The 21159-nt window shown below is 47.8% G+C and overlaps 2 protein-coding genes across 7 annotated transcripts in view; one reads left to right on the top strand and one right to left on the bottom strand.

Moving 5' to 3' along the window:
* The window catches only part of Habp2 (hyaluronan binding protein 2), a 33354-nt gene extending 12499 nt beyond the window's left edge, over positions 1-20855 (top strand). Inside the window, 13 exon segments of the mRNA XM_037205953.1 lie at positions 7226-7336; positions 9704-9811; positions 10507-10623; positions 11489-11608; positions 12045-12216; positions 13303-13400; positions 14345-14362; positions 14365-14550; positions 14553-14598; positions 15916-16058; positions 16849-16983; positions 18470-18615; positions 20242-20855. Of these exon segments, the coding sequence (XP_037061848.1) occupies positions 7226-7336; positions 9704-9811; positions 10507-10623; positions 11489-11608; positions 12045-12216; positions 13303-13400; positions 14345-14362; positions 14365-14550; positions 14553-14598; positions 15916-16058; positions 16849-16983; positions 18470-18615; positions 20242-20406 (1565 nt within the window). The 3' untranslated portion in view covers positions 20407-20855.
* The window catches only part of LOC114697061 (nebulin related anchoring protein), a 73988-nt gene continuing 73637 nt past the window's right edge, over positions 20809-21159 (bottom strand). For all 6 annotated transcript variants that reach the window (XM_037205936.1, XM_028875135.2, XM_037205942.1 and 3 more), the window contains one exon: positions 20809-21074. In XM_037205936.1, coding sequence (XP_037061831.1) covers positions 20970-21074 — 105 coding nt within the window. In that variant the 3' untranslated portion in view covers positions 20809-20969. The remainder of the gene's footprint in view (positions 21075-21159) is intronic.

Genomic DNA, 21159 nt, shown 5'->3' with positions numbered 1-21159 from the left:
GATTCATTCATTCTATGTGTCCATATAAGGTTTTAGTTAAACAGATTACAAAGCATAATGTCCGAGTTGACCTACACACAGGAAGAATCTCCTAACATTAGAATATTCCAGAATTTGAACGAGCTGATGGGCTCTTGGGGGGCAATGAACTCCCCAGCACCAGAGGTATTTAAGGCAAAGACTCAAGTTAGAAAACAGCTCAGACAGGAGTGGACAGGGTGGGATTTAGAATGCCAAGACACTGATCTCTACAGGAACTCTACAGATAATGTCAGCGAGTTTGGTGAGGAAATGACGCAGGCTGGCCCTGGGCCCTATCCCCAGATGCTCTGTTGGCTTCTGGCTGTGGAGTGAGGAAGTTAGATTTAAAACATATCCTCATCTGGTCCCACCGCACATGGGGCTGTTCTTTGATGAAATTCATCAGCTCCGTGCTCCCTTCAGACAACAGCATGGCGGAGAGACACCCCGCTCATGCCCTCAGGCAAGCTGCTTCCTTGGTTGGTCTTACTGGTGCCAGTACATGGCGAGGGCCTTGCTAGAGCAGAAGGTGCCTGGTCCCTGGTCCCCAGTGGGCGGCAGAGGAGGCGGCCATCAAACAGCACAGGCCCTGCCCATCTCCCCAAAGCAGGTGACGCACAGCCGGCAGGCCTGCGGAAACGCATCTTCAAAGCTGGCTTGGCTCTGCCCAGCACCACAGGCTGTGCCTGTCCATCAGCTGTCCTGCTGCGTGCCAGCGAGGCTCTGGCTGTACTTGCCTGCCAGCGGGGCTGGAAACGTCACATGCAGGCCGACAGGGCTGGGATTTGGGGAAGGCCCTCAGCGGAGCCAGCTGTGGCTCAGTGATGGATGAAGCCAACAGGGATGACATTCCAGGGATTTTCATTCCATTCCACACATCTGGCAAGCTCCTTTAGCAGAGCAGCTGTGAAATCCCCATGGCGCCAGCTGTGAGCTCTTTCCAAGAGGCCCTCACCACGGACCACAGGAATCCTGGAGAGGGACGAGGGTCATGTGCTAGCTACAGATTTCCTGATGCAGACTCCTTCCTGAAAGCCAAAGGCCAAAGGCCTTCTAACCCGAACCACAGAGATGCCAGGCTCATGAAAAGACACACAGAACTTGGAGTTGGGTGAACCTGGGTGTGGGTGCCCTTCTGTCTGGGTGTTTTGATCTGCAGAACAGGAATGATTACCCTCACCACAGAGGTTGATAGTTAAGGGGAATTTTGTTTGTGCATGGTCGCATAGAGTACCTGACACACAGAAAATATTTAATACGTAATAACCCGCCATTGAAATTATTTATGTCCATTCAGGATGCCCCTAACACTCTTCATAGTTACTTCCGGCTAGATTCTGATAAAGTGGCAAGCCCATAGGATTTCTTTTTATACCTAATATAAAAGCCTCCAAGGCCACCCTTTGTCCCCAAGGTTCTCCCCTTTCCAGCAGTTCAGAAGGAGTCTCGGGTAACCTGAATTTGAACCCTAAGCCGTCTTTGTATGTGTGCATGCATGGTTGTAGATTCCAGAGGGTATAGCTCATGTTTGTGAGATAGGCTCTCTCTCTCTCTCTCTCTCTCTCTCTCTCTCTCTCTCTCTCTCTCTCTCTCTCTCTCACACACACACACACACACACACACACACACACACACACACACATACACGTGCATGTGCATGTTCATGGATGGATGGACGGATGCATGTGCACACATGCGCTGGGCTCAGGGTCAGAGGACCACCTCACCTTTGACTTTGCTTGAGACACTGTCTCATGCCCATAGCCTCACATGCCAGGCTACCTGGCCCACATTTTTCCGAGGAGGCTGAGATGGATCTGGAACTCAGGAGTGGGCTAGCCTGGCTGATCAGTGGGCCCCAGGGGCCACACTGTCTCTGTTGCCTCAGCACTGGGGGGATTACAAGTCTGGGCACCTCCACCCTTGCTTTTTTAAATGTGGACTCTGGGGGCTGAATTCAGGTTTTTGTCCTTTCAGGAAAGGCACTTTACCAGCTACTTCTCCAAAGCAGTTTTCTCCAGTCTGCCAGAGTGGGACTGGATTTCACATCAGGCAGCAGTCCCTTTCTGCCAGGATAGCAGTTAAATGACTTTACAGACTTGTACAGAGCTTGTCAGGAGTTTCTAAAACGTGAAAATTTCACCTATTTTCTTCCTAAGGTCCCCATCATGCTGCTTGAAGCAGACCAATCAGAAGGCAGGAAGGTTTGAGTGTGGGAAAACCACTTTGTCACATCCGTCTCTGTGCTGGGCACTGTGGGCAAGAACAGAAGCAGCCCTGTTTTTAAGATTCAAGGAAACAAATCATGATGAGTTAAACTCCAAAGAGAAATGAAGAGGTTCCTATTGTTGGTTGTTTTTGCTCTATGGGGGGCCCTCCACCCAGCTCCCAAATAAACACACACGGAGGAGGCTTATTCTTTCTTATAAATGCCTGGCCTTAACTTGGCTTGTTTCTAGCTAGCTTTTCTTAAATTATTCCTTCTAGCTTATGCCTCTAGGCTTTTGCCTCTCTATTACTGTATATCTTTTCTTTATTTCTTACTCTGTGTCCGACTGTGTAGCTGGGTGGCTGCCTGTTCCCCACCTCCCCCATGTCCTATCCTCTCTCCTGCCTAGCTACTAGCCATTCAGCTCTTTATTAGACCAAATAGATATTTTAGACAGGCAAAGCAACACAGCTCCACAGAGTTAAACAAATGCAATATAAAAGAATGCAACACATCATTGCATCATTAAACAAATATTCCACAGCATACGCTAATGTAACACATCTTAAACTAATATTCCACAACAGGATCCAGCAAGGACTTCCACACTCTGCAGCCAAGGCCAGTGAGGAATGCCCCCAATCCCATGAACAACCCAGTGTCAATCAAGCCCTGTATGTCTGTTGTTGTTATTATTGCATAACATAGGACCTCATACTTGGAGATGTCAATCAATAACCATGTATTTAGACATTAATTCCTTGGGTTAGCAGTTTAGTCTGGGTTCTTCTGGGCAGTTCTTCTGGTCTAGACCAGGTTTAGCTGATCTGAGCTGGATTTCCTTGCATCCTCAGCCAATGAGAGGTTGATCAGGCATCTTGTTTTGCTATTGGCTGGCTTTCTCGTGTCTAAGGCTTCATCTGGTCATGATGCTGACTCGTGTGACAAAATAGGCCAGGCTAAGGCGTCAGGAGGATCCAGGAAAGTGGGCAGAAGGAACAGGGACAGGAGGAAGGGAGGGGAGAGAGAGGAGGCGGAAGCAGGGGAGGACCACGCCGAGGTTTCTCTGGGTCAGCCTTGTTTCAACCATAAATGCCAAATCAAGTCCCAAAGTCAGCCCAGAACCAAGCAGAAGGAAATGAGCTCCCTTGGTGGTTATATGAACTGGGAAGTCCAGTTCTGCTGTAAGACAGTAAGATGCATGGAGGGTAGAGAATTGGAAGTATGCTTGTTATCAGATTGGCTCAAACCAAGCCAAATTTCAACACTGAAAGGGAATATACCAGGGTTCCACATGGCCACACCCAAGTTCTATTCCCCTACATCGGCCTTCAGTCTCCTTGTTTTGCTTCCTTCCTCAAGGCTATTTAGACTGGAGATTCCTCTAGGACAAGGCCATATCCTAGTCTTGTTGGTCTACCTTTATAACATCCCATGGTCCCCAGTGCCTTCAACTACCTGGCCTAACACTTCATCCTTTGTAGGTTTGCTATAAACTGTTCACACTTATGGTAGGATGGAGTGTGAACAGTGCAGAAGAGGTAGGGGTCCACCCAAATGGAAAGACCTTGGTAGCATGCTTGTACAGCCCCCACTGAATGGCTTCTTCTTCCGTGGCGATCAGGAGCCACCAAGCCTTTGCTGAGTCCATTTCAAAGTGGGACCTGGGACACTCACAATGTATAGGGGTTTCCTGCTTTGTTCTGAAGGATTTGGTATGTTTTTGTCCCTCTTCAGCTCACTGAGAAATGAGCAGACCTTGCACATAGGGCTAGGCTAAGTCCAATGCCCACAACAGGTATTTTGCCCATCCCCCACCCCCTAAAAATGTCAGAGTATTCCACATGTGTAAGCATCGCCTCTATTTTGTGTGATTTCTTTTTATGTGTGTGTGATTAGTAAGTGAATGTGTATAAGTTTGTATGTTTCATTGATTTTTATATGTGTGGGTGGTGTGTGTATACTTTTGTGTGTGCATGCCATATGCATATAGGTGCAAAATGCATGTGTACAGATTTATGTTTCATGTGATTTTGTGTGTGTGTGTGTGTGTGTGTGTGTGTGTACTTGTGTGTACAGGTATGTTTGCATGTGTATATACATGTAGAGGACTGGGGTTAGTGGTGGGCATCTTCCTCTGTCGCTCTCCATCTTCTTCTTCTTGTTGTTTGTTTTTGTTTTTTGAGACAGGGTTTCTCTGTGTAGTTTTGGAGCCTGTCCTGGATCTCACTCTGTAGACCAGGCTGGCCTCAAATTCACAGAGATCTATCTACCTGCCTCTTCCTCCTGAGTGCTGGGACTAAAGGCGTGCACCACCGCTGCCCAGCTTTTTGTTGTTTTTTTGAAATAGGGTCTTTCATTGGACATAAACCTCACCAATTTAGCAAAAGCAGCTGGCTAGTGAGCTCCAGGAATCCCCTGTCTCCACCCCAGCCTCCTCCATGTTCTTCTTGTGGACATAGGTGGTAGATATCCAAACTCAGGTCTCAAACATGTGCAGAAAGCATTTTACCAACTGAGCCATTTCCCTGACCGCAAAATGGGGGTGCAGAAGGGGCTCCTCAATAACACAGTCTAGATTAGCCAGTCTGCCTCCAATTTGTGGACTATTGAGAAGGGTTCTAGGAGGTCCCCGAAAGACTCTTACCTATAAACATATGTAAGAAAAACAAAAATAAGTCCTTCAGTGAAAACAGAGATCAATCAAAGTTGCAATCAACTCCCTGTCTCCTTCAAATATCAGTTTGAAATCTTTCATGGCCAGCTTGGACAAATGCCCCCCCCCCCTTTCTCTGCTTTATCGTATTTATGGGAGGAAACTTTCTTGCTCCAGGAAGACTGTGGTCTTACCTTTAACCCAGCTCCTCCTCTCTGGAGAGGTGGCCTCCTCTGGGAGCATTTTCATCCTGGGGAAAGCAGCCGGTGAAAAATAATGAGCAAAGAGAGTCTTGACACTGCGGTAAATGAGGTGGAACTTTGCCAAGGAGCCAAAGTTGGTAGATTCAAAAACGAAATAAAAAGATAATTCCATTTTTAATGGGAAGTATAAAACAGCCATTGTGCAAAAGTCAATTTTTCAGACGCCATAGATGTAAAGACTCGCAGAGTGATGGGGAGACGCCTGAGACAGTGTGCTTGGTAATCAGGCTTCACTAGAGAGCCGTCCTGCACACCATCACTGCCTCTGCTGGGCTGCCTTTCACGTCAGGAGTTTGCATTCGCTCCTGCCTCGTTACCATCTCTCTCTCCGGAGGGCCTCCTCACAGCTTCTACTGCCAATCAGCAGGAAAGGGCAAAGTGAACTCAACTTTCTCCCAATTCCAAACTTCTCTCCACCAGTCACAGAGCCTCCAGCATCTCCCAAGACTGCACACAGTCAAGAGTTCAGACGTACACACACCTGCTTGTCTCAAAGTCCCATCTAACTGACCTTTCTGTTTGTGGGCCTCATCACGTTCTGTCTCCATTGGTAACCAAGGTCCAGAACAGTCCGAGGGCTGCACTTGGGTGGCTGTTAAGTAGCAGGCTGGACATTCAGTGGGGGCTGGTTATCTATGTGTGTGTATGCAAAGCAGTGGGAGGAGCCAATTAAAGCAATTGAGCGCTGTCGTTGACCAGAAAGACATGGCAGTTGTACGGAGACAAACTTTAGTTTAAATCTAGCTATGAACTAGCTATGAGACCTTCAGCTGTTGCCTATTCTCTCTGGGCCTCAGTTTCCACAATTTAAAGCACAGCCAACATATACTTCCCAGATTTTTTTTTGAGACAGGGTCCCATATGTGCCAGCCTGGCCTCCAACTCTCTCTACAGCCAGTGGTGGCTTGAACCTCTGATCCCTTTCCCTTGACCTCCTGGATTCTGGTGTGATAGTGTTTATTGTCAACATGACAACTTCTGAACTTATCTAGGAGACGAGCCTGCAGAAACACCTGGGAGGGTTAATTTCCCATCGAGGCATGCACATGAGGGAGTATGTTGGTAGGGTTCACTGAGGAGAGTACACCGTTTCCCAGCTTTAGACCTAGACTGTCCAAAATGGAGGAAGTGAGCCAAGTGCTGGCATTCACCCCTCATCCCTCTCTTCTTCTGATTGTGGATCCAATGAGACCAGTGCTACAGACTCCCGCTGCCTTGACTTCCCCACCATGGTGGCCTGATCCTGAACCATGAGCCACAGTAAAACCCCCTTCCTTAAGTTGGCTTTGTTGGGGTTTTCTTTTTCATAGCACATTGAAAGAAATGAAGTCATTTGGGATTACAGGTGTGTGTCACGACAGCCTTTTCATACAGAACCGGGATCAAGTCTAGGGTTTCCTGCATACAAAGGTCAAAAATCAGCACTCTACCAACTGAGCTACGTCCCCAGTCCAGCTTCCCAGAATTTTGTGAGGATGAATGAGATGGTGTCTGCAAATGTTTAGCATGGGGGCCCATAAGAGCACAGTAAAGATTAGCGGTTAAATGCTCTGTAGATGCAACTGAGAGATGTTTGGCCAAGGAGGAAATTGACAAGTGTCTTGGACTGCATTAAGCAAAGATGTCTAATGAAGTCTCATGGAGAAATACTATCCTCAAAGCTACCTGTGAGGCACCGTGACAGTACCATGTGCTCTAGTCCTGGTAGACCCTATGTAGAATTGTGAAGACCTGAAGGCCACAGGAGGCTTCCTGCTGTGCTCAGAGCTGAGAAATCCCAGGCACGGAGAATACAATAGGTGTCCCCAAGGGCACAGTTGGTGGAAATGTGGGACTTGATCTCCTTCTCTTTTTCTAGTCAGGTTCTGCCATACCCAATACCAGCACTGAGTTGCTGGACCGTAACATCCCCAAGCCCGACCTTCCTGTCTTCCTTCATCACTGGGGAGAGCTGAAAAGATACGTAATTCCTCCTTAAGGATATTGAGCTCTTTGGGAAGAGGTGTCCCCCTAAGCCAAAGCCTGACTTCCTCGGGCCTAATGACTAGGCTGTCTTCTGCCTTTCCTGCCCTGCAGATTGGACACCTGATGACTATGACTACAGCTACGAGCATTCCAGCCCAGATGAAGTCCCCAGTGTCATGCCGACCTCCCCTGAGAACCCCGATTGGTACTATGCAGATGATGGTGGGTGCCAATTGGAGGCCATGGCTGAAGGAATTTGTGTGTGACCTTGTGCAAGGAGCTTTCTCTCCCCTCCCTCTGCCTGCATGGTAAAATGGGTATTGAAGAGCATTATGGGCTGGATTTCCTCCCACGGAGCCCTCCACTAGGAGGAGAGGGAAGGTGCTCAGAAGCATCTACCCACCAGGAACACGTGAAGTAAGGGGAGGCCAAGAGAGGAGCCGACTTGACCAAGGTCATGCAGTCAGGCGATGCTTCATCATCCAACTCTCCTGACCAAAGTCAACTCTGTGTCTGTGACCTCGAGCTAAGTCCCTAACTGTGCAGAAGAATCCAAGTTATCTCTGAGAATTTAGACGGCAACATGGACAAGTATGGTTCTGAGGATTCCCTGGCTTTCCCATCTTCTTCCTCTTTCTTTCTCTTTTTGCTATTTAGAGTCTGTGTGTGTAAGTGTGTGTGTGTGTGTGTGTGTGTGTGTGTGTGTGTGTGTGTTAGAGGGGTGTGTATCTGTAAATGCTCTTGTACATGTGTGCATCTAAATGCCAGCAGGCAACCTCTGATGTTCCTCCTCAGGAGCCATCCACCTGGGTGTTTGACTCAGGGTCTCTCACTGGCCTGAGCCCCACTGTTCCAGCTGAGCCCCAGGGTTCTGCCTGCTTCTGCCTTCTGGGTGCTGGGATTTTAAGTATCTGTTACTGTGCCCAGCTTTTTATTCAGAATCTTTTCACAGTTGTTAGTGTGTGTGTGTATAAATGTTTGTGTGTATGTGTTAGTGAAGGTGGTTGTATAGATGTATGTGCATGTGTGACTGTGGTTGTGTGTGTGATTGTGTGCATATATGTGTGTATATATGTGATTATGGTTATGTACATATATGTATGTCTATTTTTGAGTGTGGTTGTATATGTATATGTGTAGTGGGTAGCTTTGATCTGGAAGTTCCAATCTCCATTGAGGCTTCGGTAACTGTCACGCCTACAAGGCGGGGCCAAGAGAGGACCCTGAAGACCCGAGATTCGGATGGGCTGGCTCTCTTAGTTCCAGGACCCTGGACACTGGAGGTAGACTGAGCAGAGTTCTCCAGAGAACACTGCCAGACTGCGACACACTTTTCCCAGACCCTGTTACCTATCCCTTCACTTGTGAGTTACCCCACAAAATAAACCTCCCTTTTAACTACATGGAGTGACCTTAATAATTTCACCAATATATATGTGTGTATATGAGAATGTGGTTGTGTGTGTATATGTGAGTGTAGTTGTATGTGTGTATGTGTGTATTTATGTATATGTGAGTGTGGTTCTGTGAGTGTATGTGTATGTAGTATGTGCATTTGTGAGTGTGGTCATATGTGTATGTGAATGTAGTTTGTGTGTGTATTTGTGTACATGTGATTACAGTTGTGTGTGTTTGTTTTGTGTGTGTATATATGTCAGTATGGTGTGTGCGTGTGTATGTGTTCACATACTTGGTCTTGGTTTATGGCTCCTTAGACTGACCAATAGGACAAAAGGAAAGCAAGAATCTGGGTCCAGCAAAGCCACGTGACTGAGCCAAGAGAAGGCATGGGAAGCACTTAGAGTTGGCATAAAAGCTGTGTTACTGCAAAGTGGCTTGGAAGGCAGGGCCAAGATACAGGGCACCAGGAGAACATCAGAAGAGACCATCAAAACAGGAGCCAGGCCCCGGGATCCTACTTCCTGAACCAAAGAACAATGAGTGTGAGCGGAGGACAAAGAATTCCCCAAGGGAAGATCCATTCAGACAACCATGAAAAGCCAAAGGCACAGATGAAATATGACAAAACCTAACTGAACAAGGAGTTGGAGACAGATGGAGGCCACTGGGTCACTTCCTCTGCGCTGTCAATTCTCTGTCCTCCTCCTGCCTTTGCTCTTCCTCTCTCCTGATGTTCAGAAAGCCTGCGTTTCATGAGGGCTGGGTTAGCTTTGCACACCTCTGCCTGACCTCCACCCCGGAGCACTGTGAGTAGGGGAGGTCTTCAGGCTTGTGAAATGCCTTCGGCATCAGAGACAGACCCCAATGTACTCCCAGAGAGGTGGGAGGAGAAAATCACTCAGGGAGGAAGGGGACTTTCTCAATGAGAAAGCCTGGTCCAAAGCGGGGCTGAGGGACACAGTCGCAGCGGTGTCTGCCTGCCTCCCCTCTAACTCGCCCGCATTCCTCTCCCCGGGCATGTGACCGCAGTCCTTGATCTTGAAGGATGATACGTGTTTTCTCCTTTGTCCAAGCAACAGTTCTATTGTTAAACTTTGGTTTGGGGCAGGAGGCCGACGATAGGGGAGAGGTGGGGCTTCTCTTTGGATTCCCCCTTCTCTGACCTTGACTTCTGCCTTTGTGTCTTAGATCCATGCCAGTCCAACCCCTGTGAACACGGTGGGGATTGTATCATCAGAGGGGATGTCTTCCATTGTAACTGCCCAGCCCCCTTCTCCGGAAGTCGGTGTCAGAATGGTGAGCCCACTTCTTTCCATTCCCTACGGGTAAAACATGGGGCCCTTTGGCCTCTGCCTAAAGGTGGTGGGAAAACACTGGGTGATCTTGCACAAAGGTTATAATTGAATTTCTGTGATCACTCATGATGATGTCAGTGGTCACAGGTGGCATCTGTGTGCATCCTGCTGCTACACTGTGACTCGTGGGGTCCATTCTGCAGAGAAAAATATTGAGGCTAAGAGAGGGGAGAGAGCGCATCTATCCCAAATATGGCCCAAACTGGGAAATTTACTTTTAGACTAACCACAACAGAGAAATACGATCCTCAAATGGGATGGCAGGAAGGTCTCTGGGCACACAGGGCCAGTGTGGGAGGGGGTGAACAGAAGAGGCAGACCTGCCCCTGACCACACAGGTTAGGATGTGAGCAAAAATCAGAGGCCAGGTACCTGACTCCTGGCCTGGGCTCTTCCATCCACTACCCTCCTGGTAGTCTGCATTTAGAACTCACGTAGGGCTTTACAACCCTGAGGATAAAGACACAGGAAGAAGCCTTACCCCGGGACAGCCTGGCATTTCAGGACTGTGATGGCCACAGACATGGTCAGCTGCTCCCACCTCCAAGGCTGGGGTGAGCAGGTGCCCCTCTAAGTCGCACGTGCACCAGATAAAGTCCCACCCTCACTCTCCACTTCTCTGCGTATCTCACACAGCAGAGAACAAGTGCAAGGACAACCCGTGTGTCCATGGTGAATGCCTCATTACCCAGAAGCCTCCTTTCTACCGCTGTGCCTGCAAATACCCCTACACAGGACCGCACTGCTCCAGAGGTAGGAGGCGGGGGCTCTTCTCTGCACAACCTTTTCTCTGCTCTAACATGTGCCCATGGCGTCTGCACCTCCCTGTGTGCAAGTGGGGGAAGCGGGTCTGAAGTTTTCGTGCCGTTCAAGACAGCCTTATTAATTATGGTTTCAAAAAACGTAACCTGCCTTGGAGAACTTGGGGAGAATTCACTAGTATCTATATTCACACACGCACATGTGCGCGCACGCGCGCGCGCGCGCGCATACACGCACATTCACATTCACACACATGCACACTCACACACACGCATGCACACGCCTGTGTGGGCACTCACACACAGTCCCCTTGGAAGTTGATTCCTCCAGGAAGCGGGCACTGATCTGTTCCTGAGATCGGTCATATGGGGAGTTACACACTGAGTCTCTGCTGTGAGTAGGACACAATCCCAAGAGATTTGCTCCCCTCTGTGCTAGAAAGAAATTCATAGGTGAAGAACCCACAGTTCAGAGAAGCTAACTTGTCCACGGTCACACAGCTCTCAAGGTCCACAGACAGGTTTCCACCTAGCTCAGACTATTTGAAAACATCCAGATCAGTCTGTATCTATGGCTACTCCTTATTCGGTGACTCATATACACATCTTTTTATTTGAGGGGGTGGAGGTGGTGTTTTTGTTTTTGTTTTTCTCTTTTGCGTGGCCTCCATCCATATGGCTCATCTATGTTCTATGTTCTTCAGGTTTCTGTGACATTTGCTAGTGTGTCAATGATCTGTCTACACCCTTTGGTGTCCCATCATTTGGGAGAGGATGACCCCAGAAGAGTGCCACCATCATGGGGTGCCATACCTCCTGCTCACATACCCTCCTGGCCCCACTTCCTGTCTTCACAGTGCTTCCGGCGTGCAAACCAAATCCCTGCCAGAACGGTGGTGTCTGCTCCCGTCACAGACGGAGGTCCAGGTTTACATGTGCCTGTCCAGACCAGTATAGGGGGAGATTCTGTGAAGTAGGTATGGATCTTCACTGCTACATTGTCAAAGACTCTGGGACAAGTGAGGCCCTTTCTGTTCAAGTATCTCGTAAGCTCATGGTCCAAGCTCTGCATCTCCTCACTCCTCCAACTTCAGAGTTCTGAGCTTGTTCAGACCCTGCCAAGGAGGTAATGGTCTGGAGTGTGGTACAGGCAAATCAATCCTCCACCTGGACCATGTCAGGTCCCCATTCTACCTCCCCCTCATCATTTTGTAAACACCCACCTCCTCAACCGGAGTATTTCAAATTTTTAATTCAGGTTTAATGTGGAACATTCTGGAACTTTGTGGTGAAACCTAAAGACAATACATAGTCAGGCCCAGGACTATGACCCGTTTGATTTCCCCGGCAACCCTTATTGAAGGCAACGTGTCCTTGACTGGCAGTTCTCACAGGCGGCCTGCTCTCTCCGAGGTCCGGACGACTGTTATGTCGGTGACGGCTACTCTTACCGAGGCAAAGTGAGTAGGACAGTCAACCAGAACCCATGTCTTCACTGGAACTCCCACCTCCTCTTGCAGGAGAATTACAACATGTTTATGGAGGATGCTGAGACCCACGGGATTGCGGAACACAACTTTTGCAGGTACAAATTACTATCTCCCATAGGTTCCATTTTGGTTGCTTGGTTTCAAAACAGATTGCAAGTCAGCTGCCTTTCTGAACAGATCATCCTACTCAGGATGGGCATGGTTACACTGATGTAACAGCAAAGACTCCCCTAGTCTCGGGGGCTCGCATCAAAGTCCATTTCTTACTAATGCTACGTGTGTCCTGTGGTGGTGGCTGTGGGGGAATTCAGCTCCACACAATTCTACAAATACCCAGGAAGGGTAAAAACAGAAAAACAAGGCTTGAAAAAATGATAACCAAAACCCAGGAAGTGACACTTTATCTCCCACATGAAGTTTGTAGCAGAAGTAGTCACATGACATCAAGAGGGCTGCCGAGGAGTAAATGGAGTGTCTGATGAGTGTTATAATTTCCACCTCGGATGGTTGTGTGCTCTTTAGTAAGGGGAGTGTAATGAGCCTTCTTGGGGATGATGGGACATTTAGTCTCCTGTCTCTGGGCCAACCTGCTCATTTCCTTGTTCTGTCTTTGATCTAACCAAGGTCGATGACTTAGGTGATTTGCTTATGGAGAGTGGGGATGTTTTGCTTGGTTTTGAACTGGTTCCAAAACAAGAGTATCTTCTTGCACACAACGCTGCTTCAATTCTTCTTGTGCTCACTATGAGCTGTCTTCTTGTGGTGCAATCTTCATGGGGAAACCCTGTAACAACTTCGCAAAGGATTCTCAAGCCAGGAATTCAGAGGTTGGGGCCAGGATTCCAGCTCTCATCCTGTCCATCAGTCTGTAATTCTTTCTAAACACGTGGAGAAGAGCTCTTCGGTAGGAATCTCACTTCTCCCATGAATGGTTTTGTGTGTCCCATGGTCCAGGACAAAAGTTGGAAACTACTTCCTGGTCCTTGGGATACTCATCTGGAAGTTAAGGTTTTGCCAAAATTCTGTGACCATGCACACCAAGATTTGCTAACCTATGGAGGATTCGAATGAAGAACAGTAGCCGGGCAGTGTGCAGACTGGATATCCTCTGACTCAGCGTGCTTCCATGACGTTTAGGCCTCCAAGCTTTGATGGTCAGTCCCTTTGATTTTGTATTTTAGAAACCCAGATGGAGACCACAAGCCCTGGTGTTTCGTTAAGGTTAACAGTGAAAAGGTGAAATGGGAGTACTGTGACATCACAGTCTGCCCAGCCCCAGGTAAGTCATGCCTGCCCAGAGGGACCTGGGGTGAAGAACTTGACCACTCCCCCTCCCCCACTCCTCTGTACCCCTCAGGATGACGAGCTAGCCTAGACACTTCTATCATCTCAGGTTAGCTCTAAAACTTCCTTCCCCAACCCCCAGTCAGTGTCCTCAGCATTACATGCTGTTGATCACATGCCGTGTGTCAGGATGTACAATGATCATCACTGGTTGGGACCTCATGGCCTCTCGGGATGAGCAATGATCTGAAGCTCCACTTCTCATTCTTCCTGACAGTCATCACTGGCCCACCTCTGCACCCGCATCTGAAAGGACATGTCCCATCTATCTGACCAATGGGATTTTCTCCCTGTTCCATACAAGTGGCATTGTTCTATGGGTCGCTGTCTGTAACACTCCATGTTTCATCTGCTTTTGTCTGTTTCTCACTATTCTTTGAGACCTTACCCAAGTAACCCTTCCTCTGACAAGTCCTCTTGATCTCTTGAATCGGCTGTTACATCTTCCTCTGTACAACCTCCAGGAACAGAACAAGGCCACAGCCTCATAACCCTTACCACAGCTCTCTGGGTAAACCTCTTACTCCACTATTCTACTAACAAAGCTCCCAAACATAACACATGCATCAACGATGACATATTATGCATGCTACATGATGGATTTGTATATTTCATGTCTATGCTTGTAGATCCTAGGAGTAATGCACTTCAAAAATATGAAAATAAAAGCAACATCTTTACCATGAATCCTATGAACTTGCTTTATATGAACTAAATTATGCAACAAATCTCAGCCACTCACCAAACAACGTGCTGACAGCGTTCAGTCTCTTGGCTCTGGATGCTTGGTCAGCTGGTGGTCAGAGTCATAACTGCAGCGATGACCTCCAAAGGACAGAGGAGGCTGGCTTGTATAATTTATCTCCATGTGCCCCACAGATACTCCTGACCCAGAGGAAGTCTGCTGGAGCCTGTGGTGGAGCTGCCAGGGTTCGACTCGTGTGGGAAGACAGAGATAGCTGAGCGCACAGTCAAGCGTATCTACGGGGGCCTGAAGAGCACGGCGGGCAAGCACCCGTGGCAGGTGTCCCTGCAGACCTCACTGCCGCTGACCACCTCCATGCCCCAAGGCCACTTCTGTGGGGGGCCCTGATTCACCCCTGCTGGGTGCTCACTGCAGCCCACTGTACTGAGTAGGTGTCCACTAGGAAGCGGGGAGCAGCATGATTGGGGTGCATACAGGCTCTTCCCACGAAGTCGTATCCTGAAAGCTATGACTGGACTGGGGCTGAATGTACCAGAGGGAGAACTGAGCCTTAAGGGGTGGGGTTATAGCAACCATGACTTACCACAGCTGTTCCATGTAGCTTACCATAAATAACTAGCTACCAGGGAGGTTAATTGTGATGTCCCTGATGCTTTAAGCACAGAGGCCTTTCCATACAGGAAGTATTTAGTAAGTGTCTGTGGAAGGAAAGACATATTGTTGTTCCCTTTTTGTAAAGGGGACATGGGTCTTAGGAAAGTTTAATGTCTAATCTAAAGTCTCATGGAAAGAAGGCCAGTGAGTGGGACTGGACTCAGGTCTATCTGCTGCCTGAGCCTCTATAGTCCACCCTGAATAGGACAAAATAGCCCATTGTCAATGATCCTCCAGGTCAGGTATTCTCATCTATATCTCTGGTGACTTCTGGGAGCTGAGAAATTATCACCTGTTCCAGGTTCCCTAAGTCCATGGTCAGGGCTGATCTCATGAGCCCTGGCTTAAGAGCCAGCCTGCATATCTTCTAGTCTCCCTTATCCTCTGGGATTCTAGTGTGCTCCCCAAGAGAAACCATGCACATGCACATCAACACCTACCCACAAATTGCAGCAGATTTGTTCAAGACTTCAGTGGCTGACTTTTAGCCAAGCCCAGAGAGAAAAGAGAAGTCTCCCAAGAAAAATGAGATAAAACGAGTGTGTGTGGGCAGAGCTTCTCAGTAGCCCTTCCCAAATAACTACATAGAGACTTATTATGAAAGCTCAGCCAATAGCTTAGGTTTGTTTTTAGCTAGCCATTATAACTGACACTAACCCATTTTTATTAAGCTATATGCTGCCCTAAGGCTCATTTACCTCATCCATGTACTTTCCATTCTGCTTCTTCCGTGTCTGGCTGATGACTCCTTGGACTCTGCCCTTCTTCCTCCCAGCATTCTCTCTGCCCCCAAAATCCTGCCTGGCCATTTAGCTCTTCTATTAAACCAACCACAATGACATATATTCACATAAGGTAAAGGAATATTCCACAAGTGTGTATGTAGACTCTTCATCCACTGATGGAGAAGTTCCCTTGCATCACCTTATTTGGAACTGAGGTTGAGTTTTGTAAGGAAGCCAAGGACTGCAGAGAAGGATGCTCAAGCTGAAGATCAGGAGCTCCACAAGGTCACATGGCTTCCTAGGAGCAGAACTCCTACCTCTGACCCCCCAGGGCCATTTCCTGACCATCTTATTTGTCTTTGCAGCATAAGCACTAGGCATCTGAAAGTTGTGCTAGGGGACCAGGACCTGAAGAAGTCAGAATCTCATGAGCAGACCTTCAGGGTGGAAAGGATATTAAAGTACAGTCAGTATAACGAAAAAGATGAGATTCCACACAACGACATTGGCAAGTATCCCCTGAGCCTCCCATGGGTCTTGTCCTGGGTGGATTTCTCCACTGGTAGGAATCTGGGGTTTGATTACACAGAGTTCCCTCGATCATTTTTATCCCTTAGGGATTCTGTAAGGTGCATTGTTTATTTGAAAGTTTTTTATGACTTGGGAGTATATGATAGCATTGTTGATAACTGAATAAAACTTTTCAATTGAAGGGAAGAGGTGTGGAGAATACTGTATCATGAAAAGCACTCAGCCTTGTAAACCAGCTCTCTTATTATCTAGGATTCAGTCATCTTCCTGAACCTTGGTTTTCTGTTCCATAAAATGGGGGTGCTGCTACACAGCTCTCAGATGACTATGTGTTGTGACACAATGTATATTTGCACGTGTATGGAACCTAAGAGGGGCTCGGGTGAGGAGGCCGTGCTGCTTTAGGCTGCTGGGTGCTCAGTGCCGTCCCTATCCCCTCCACAACATGGGGTCTTCTCTTTCTCACTCTCCCTTCATCCTCCTTCACCAGTAGCCCCTTCCCACACAGTCTGCTTCTGAAAAAATGAGTCAGGAATGATTTTGAATCCAATTAGTTTTGCTAACTGTTGATATTCTATCTGTGTTGGGCTACCCTTCTCTGGAAGTTTAAAATGTGAAATGTGGATGAAAAAGTTTTTTGGTCATAGGAGGAGCAGTGTGGCTTGCTAACTCACCTTCCAAAGCAAGATGAAACCAATACCTCTCTCTCTCTCTCTCTCTCTCTCTCTCTCTCTCTCTCTCTCTCTCTCTCTCTCTCTCTCATGCAGCTTTGCTCAAGTTAAAGCCAGTGGATGGTCACTGTGCTCTGGAATCCAAATATGTGAAGACCATATGTTTGCCCAGTGACCCTTTTCCCTCCGGGACTGAGTGCCACATCTCTGGCTGGGGTGTAACAGAAACAGGTGAGTCTGGCAATGTGCCCTCCATACACACAGGAGAGCTACACCAACCAGAGAATAAAAGACCAATGTCATCTGCTCTCTCTGCTCTTGAAACAAATTCAAAATGCATCATGAAAGAATGCATCTGCCTCATTGTTCAGGCTCTAGTTGAATGTAACCATTTACATGGAACTTTCCCTGTGTGCCTCTGATCACCATCGTGGTCTCTGGCCTCCTGCTCTAGATGTGTGACCTTTCTCAAGCACTCATTGTACACCAGGAAGACCTCTCTCCTTCTCTAAGCAAACTGCAAAGGTGCTGGGTGTAGCATATGTGGGCACCAGTGGTACATGATAGGATACTGGGCACGTGTGGTACCTAATAGGATGTAGAACATTTGTGGGCATGCATGGTACCTGGTAGGTGCTGGGGGCAGAGATAACGCTGTTTTAAGCTGCTGGTGTTGGACAGCTCTTCAGTGTCAGGTATTGCTTCAGCAGGTTCTTGGTTTTGTTTCTCAAGCAGTTCAGTTGTGCTTTCTCAATTGTCATTTTTACCACCAGGGCTTGGATTATGCATACCAAAAATGATACCTTGAATATTTAGAAGTTCAGAAGAGTACTTTCAAGTCTTTACCAAATACTCAAAATATGTCACCCCCCATAATAATATACTTAATAATGAACAGCAAAAATCACTTTGAATAGGTTGAGATTCATGAAGAAAGGGAAATAGAATGTATGTATGCATTTGCCAGAGGCTTGTGGGAAGGAAAACCTCTGCCTAATTGGACTTAAGGTCAACCAGGAAAGTTTCTGTATTTCTTTGTTGTAGTCCATCCAAGCCTTTCCTCTCTTGCTCTCCTTAATAGGGTCCGCTCAGCTGGTGATGTCTTATTGGGAATCCTATAGGACCTCAGATTAGAATGTCTTTATTTTTCACAAACAGTCCTTAAGACTATGTTCAAAGTCAAAGATGCTTTGAGAAATTTCATTATCTTTGAGAAGGTGCTATCTTCTCCAGGAAGCAGATAATCTAACATATCAGAGCACTTCAACCAGCCATCTACCTATCTATGTATGCATGAATCCATCCATCTGTCCATCTGCCCCAGCCATCCATGCATCCACGAGACCACCCTTGCATTTATCCATGCATTTCTTCAGAACTTACTATGTGTTAGCCCTTCTGCTAAATGCAAGAAATTAAAGATGATTACAAACCATCCCCACATTCCAGAATTTATGGTCTAGTTGAGAAGATAAAGAATGGAGCAAATGATTTGTTCAACTGTGATCAGAATGGCTTTGAAAGTCTGCACAAGCACAGGGTGAGGAGGATGAGGGAAAGCAGCCTTGGTGTTGGAAGATGGGATATTCCTTCCCATCCTCTATAAAAATACCTTTCTCCCTGAACTGAGAGCTGGTAGATTATTCTTACTAATGGTGACTTCTCGTAGAGTGGGTATCACTCCAGTCTTGTGGTAGTGACTGTTTTCTTCCCACAGGGGAAGGGTCTCGCCAGCTTCTGGATGCTAAAGTCAAGCTGATCGCTAACCCTTTATGCAACTCCCGCCAACTCTATGACCATACGATTGATGACAGTATGATTTGTGCAGGAAACCTTCAGAAGCCCGGAACAGACACCTGCCAGGTCAGAATGTACACATGGTACTTGGAGGTAGAGGCTTGCTGGATACCAGGCTGAGAAGAGAGGCCAGTTATAGCTCTGGTGTGGGAACCAGGGTCAACAGGCTGCCTGCTTCAGTGTTAAGACACAGGTGGGCAGACCTCTCTGAGCCTACATCAAGCAGGAATGAGTCGGCATAACAACCATAGTGGTATGTTGCTGCATTGTCTAGTTTAACTCTCAGCATCCTCTGAAGAGGATGTCACCATCAACACATTACAGAGGTTTGGAGGCATTATCAAAGCCAATAGCAGCAGTGCCCTAAGTGATGGGCCTGGAATTGGAGCAACCCAGGGAGGTGTTTGGAACACCAGCACCTTTACTGCTTTGCTCCACTGGGAAGATGTCACACTCTCAGATGCTGGCATCTATGGAGACTCAATGGTGCTCCTGGAGAAAGAGGAGGTGGTGATTCTACCAACTCTATGCCAAGGGGACCTCAGGTCCCTGCTCCAAATCAAAACTCATACTCCATTGAGCTCAGGGTTCACATCACATGGAATACCTCCTTCCTAGACTCCCAGGATCAGCTCAGTTTAGGATTTTCCTTACACACTGCCCAGCTGTCCTCAGAAACCCAACACAGCCACGTTCTGATCCTACACTGTGATAAAGCCTCCATACAAAGGAACCCAGAATAACTAGCCAATCCAAAGCCTATTGGGGTGGGAAACTGGAGTTTCTCCCTCCAGAGTCTGCGGCTCTGCTATGACCCTCTACCCCTCTCCAGGGGGGCATGGAAAGCCACATACTCAGGACAGAAAAGAACAAGTGGGTTTGGTTTTCCCTAAGCTCTTGGAAGATGAGTGGGACCACAGGCTACTCAGTTCTCTAAATAATTCAAGGGCTCTACTGAAAGGATTTAGAAGCTGATAGTCATGGGTTGAAGACTGGTTCTGTCTTGTTATATAGGGCCTTGATCAATGGGACCATAAGATCACAAGGTAGCAGCCATGATCAGGTTAGGAGAGTAAAGTCATGTGATAAAAGCTGTCAGGTGCAGTGACTGAGCAAGCTGTTTTTCTTGCTTCCTTCCTCCTGCCCATCTCTATCCTGGTCTAAGCATTTCATAAAGAATCTTCACAGTTCTCTGAGAATACAATTCCTCTGTAGTTATCCACAGCTCACCACTGAAAAAGCAAGGCCCCTGGTCAACAGGCAGTGGGTTGAACATACAGGCTGCCTCTGAGTCCCTGTCCTCCTTACATGTGAGTCTGTCCAAACAAACCATTGCCCACCTTGGTCAGCTACTTGAAGTTGAGGGCCCTTAGGAATTGGCAGTGGAACCATTAGAACTGAGAGTCAGAAAGCATTACTTGCCCACAGCACTGTGGCTGCAGCCCTGAACTTCATGCTTCTTCCAAATCAGCAGCGAAAGCTGGTATTAGCGTCTGTCCCTTTGGAGCTATGCATCATGGGAAGCTTAGGAAGAGCTTTGCATCATGGGAAACTCAGGAAGAGCTTTGGCACTGATTTCCAGAGAAGCCCAGGGTAGCTGGCAGGCGACTTCACTCCATCACCCCTTTGTAGGCAGTTTGAGACATCTCTAAATCTAGTTCACAAGGCTGACCTCCTGTGACTCTTCCTCAGGGTGACTCTGGGGGCCCTCTGACCTGTGAAAAGGATGGTACTTACTTCGTCTATGGGATTGTGAGCTGGGGCCAGGAATGTGGGAAGAAGCCAGGTGTCTACACTCAAGTCACCAAGTTCCTGAACTGGATCAGAAATACCATTCACAGGGAGGCTGGCTTCTGAGGTGCTGTCTTTGGAGCCTTGAAGCCTTCCTCTATAGCACCAGACAAAAGGGGCTTCCTGGGCAGGCAAGGCTGTCCTTTCAAGTCCAGAAGACCGTGGGGCTGAAGGGCCATGCTCTGGACAGAGATACTGCTGCCCAGACTGGGTCTTATTTCATGAGGCCCACTCTGCTCACCTGCCCCTGGGAACCAACAAGAAATATGACTCCCCTTCTGACGAATATACCTTCTAGAAAAGCTGAATTCGCAAAGACTATCTTCACCATGAATACCTGCAAATATGACCCAGCACCAGAGATGGCACCTTGACTTATTCCTCGGCCCACAACATCAAGGTCCTGCACAGAACTTGTCCAATCTTACCCAGCAATCAGAGAGAAGCCCCAACACACAAGCTCTTTTGTTTGCTTTCAGAGTTGTTGTTTTAATAAAGGCAGATGTGAGAATGAGGAGGGTATGCCATTTTTTAATAACTCGTGCAGACTGAAGTCATGGAGGCATGCCTCCAGCAGGAAACCCTCAAAAGTGGCTTCTCTCTCGAGGATGATGGTGGAGGCCGCTGGCTCACATTAGCGGAGTCTTCTTCCTGTTAATGTGTAGAATCTCCGAGGCATCTGGGTTCACCCCCCGGCTCTGATGATCTCCATGCCCCACTTCCTCCGGCCCCACCTGCAGAAATCACACACAGCCCCCCTGAGTGCCCACGAAGCTCCCACAAGCCGGGCTAAGATGCCCAGCAAACATCCAACATGTC

This window comes from Peromyscus leucopus, chromosome 1 (assembly GCF_004664715.2).
Source record: "Peromyscus leucopus breed LL Stock chromosome 1, UCI_PerLeu_2.1, whole genome shotgun sequence".
In the NCBI taxonomy this organism is placed as follows: Eukaryota; Metazoa; Chordata; class Mammalia; order Rodentia; family Cricetidae; genus Peromyscus; species Peromyscus leucopus.
Note: the sequence above shows the minus strand (reverse complement) of the source record. Positions and strands in the feature narration are given on the sequence as shown.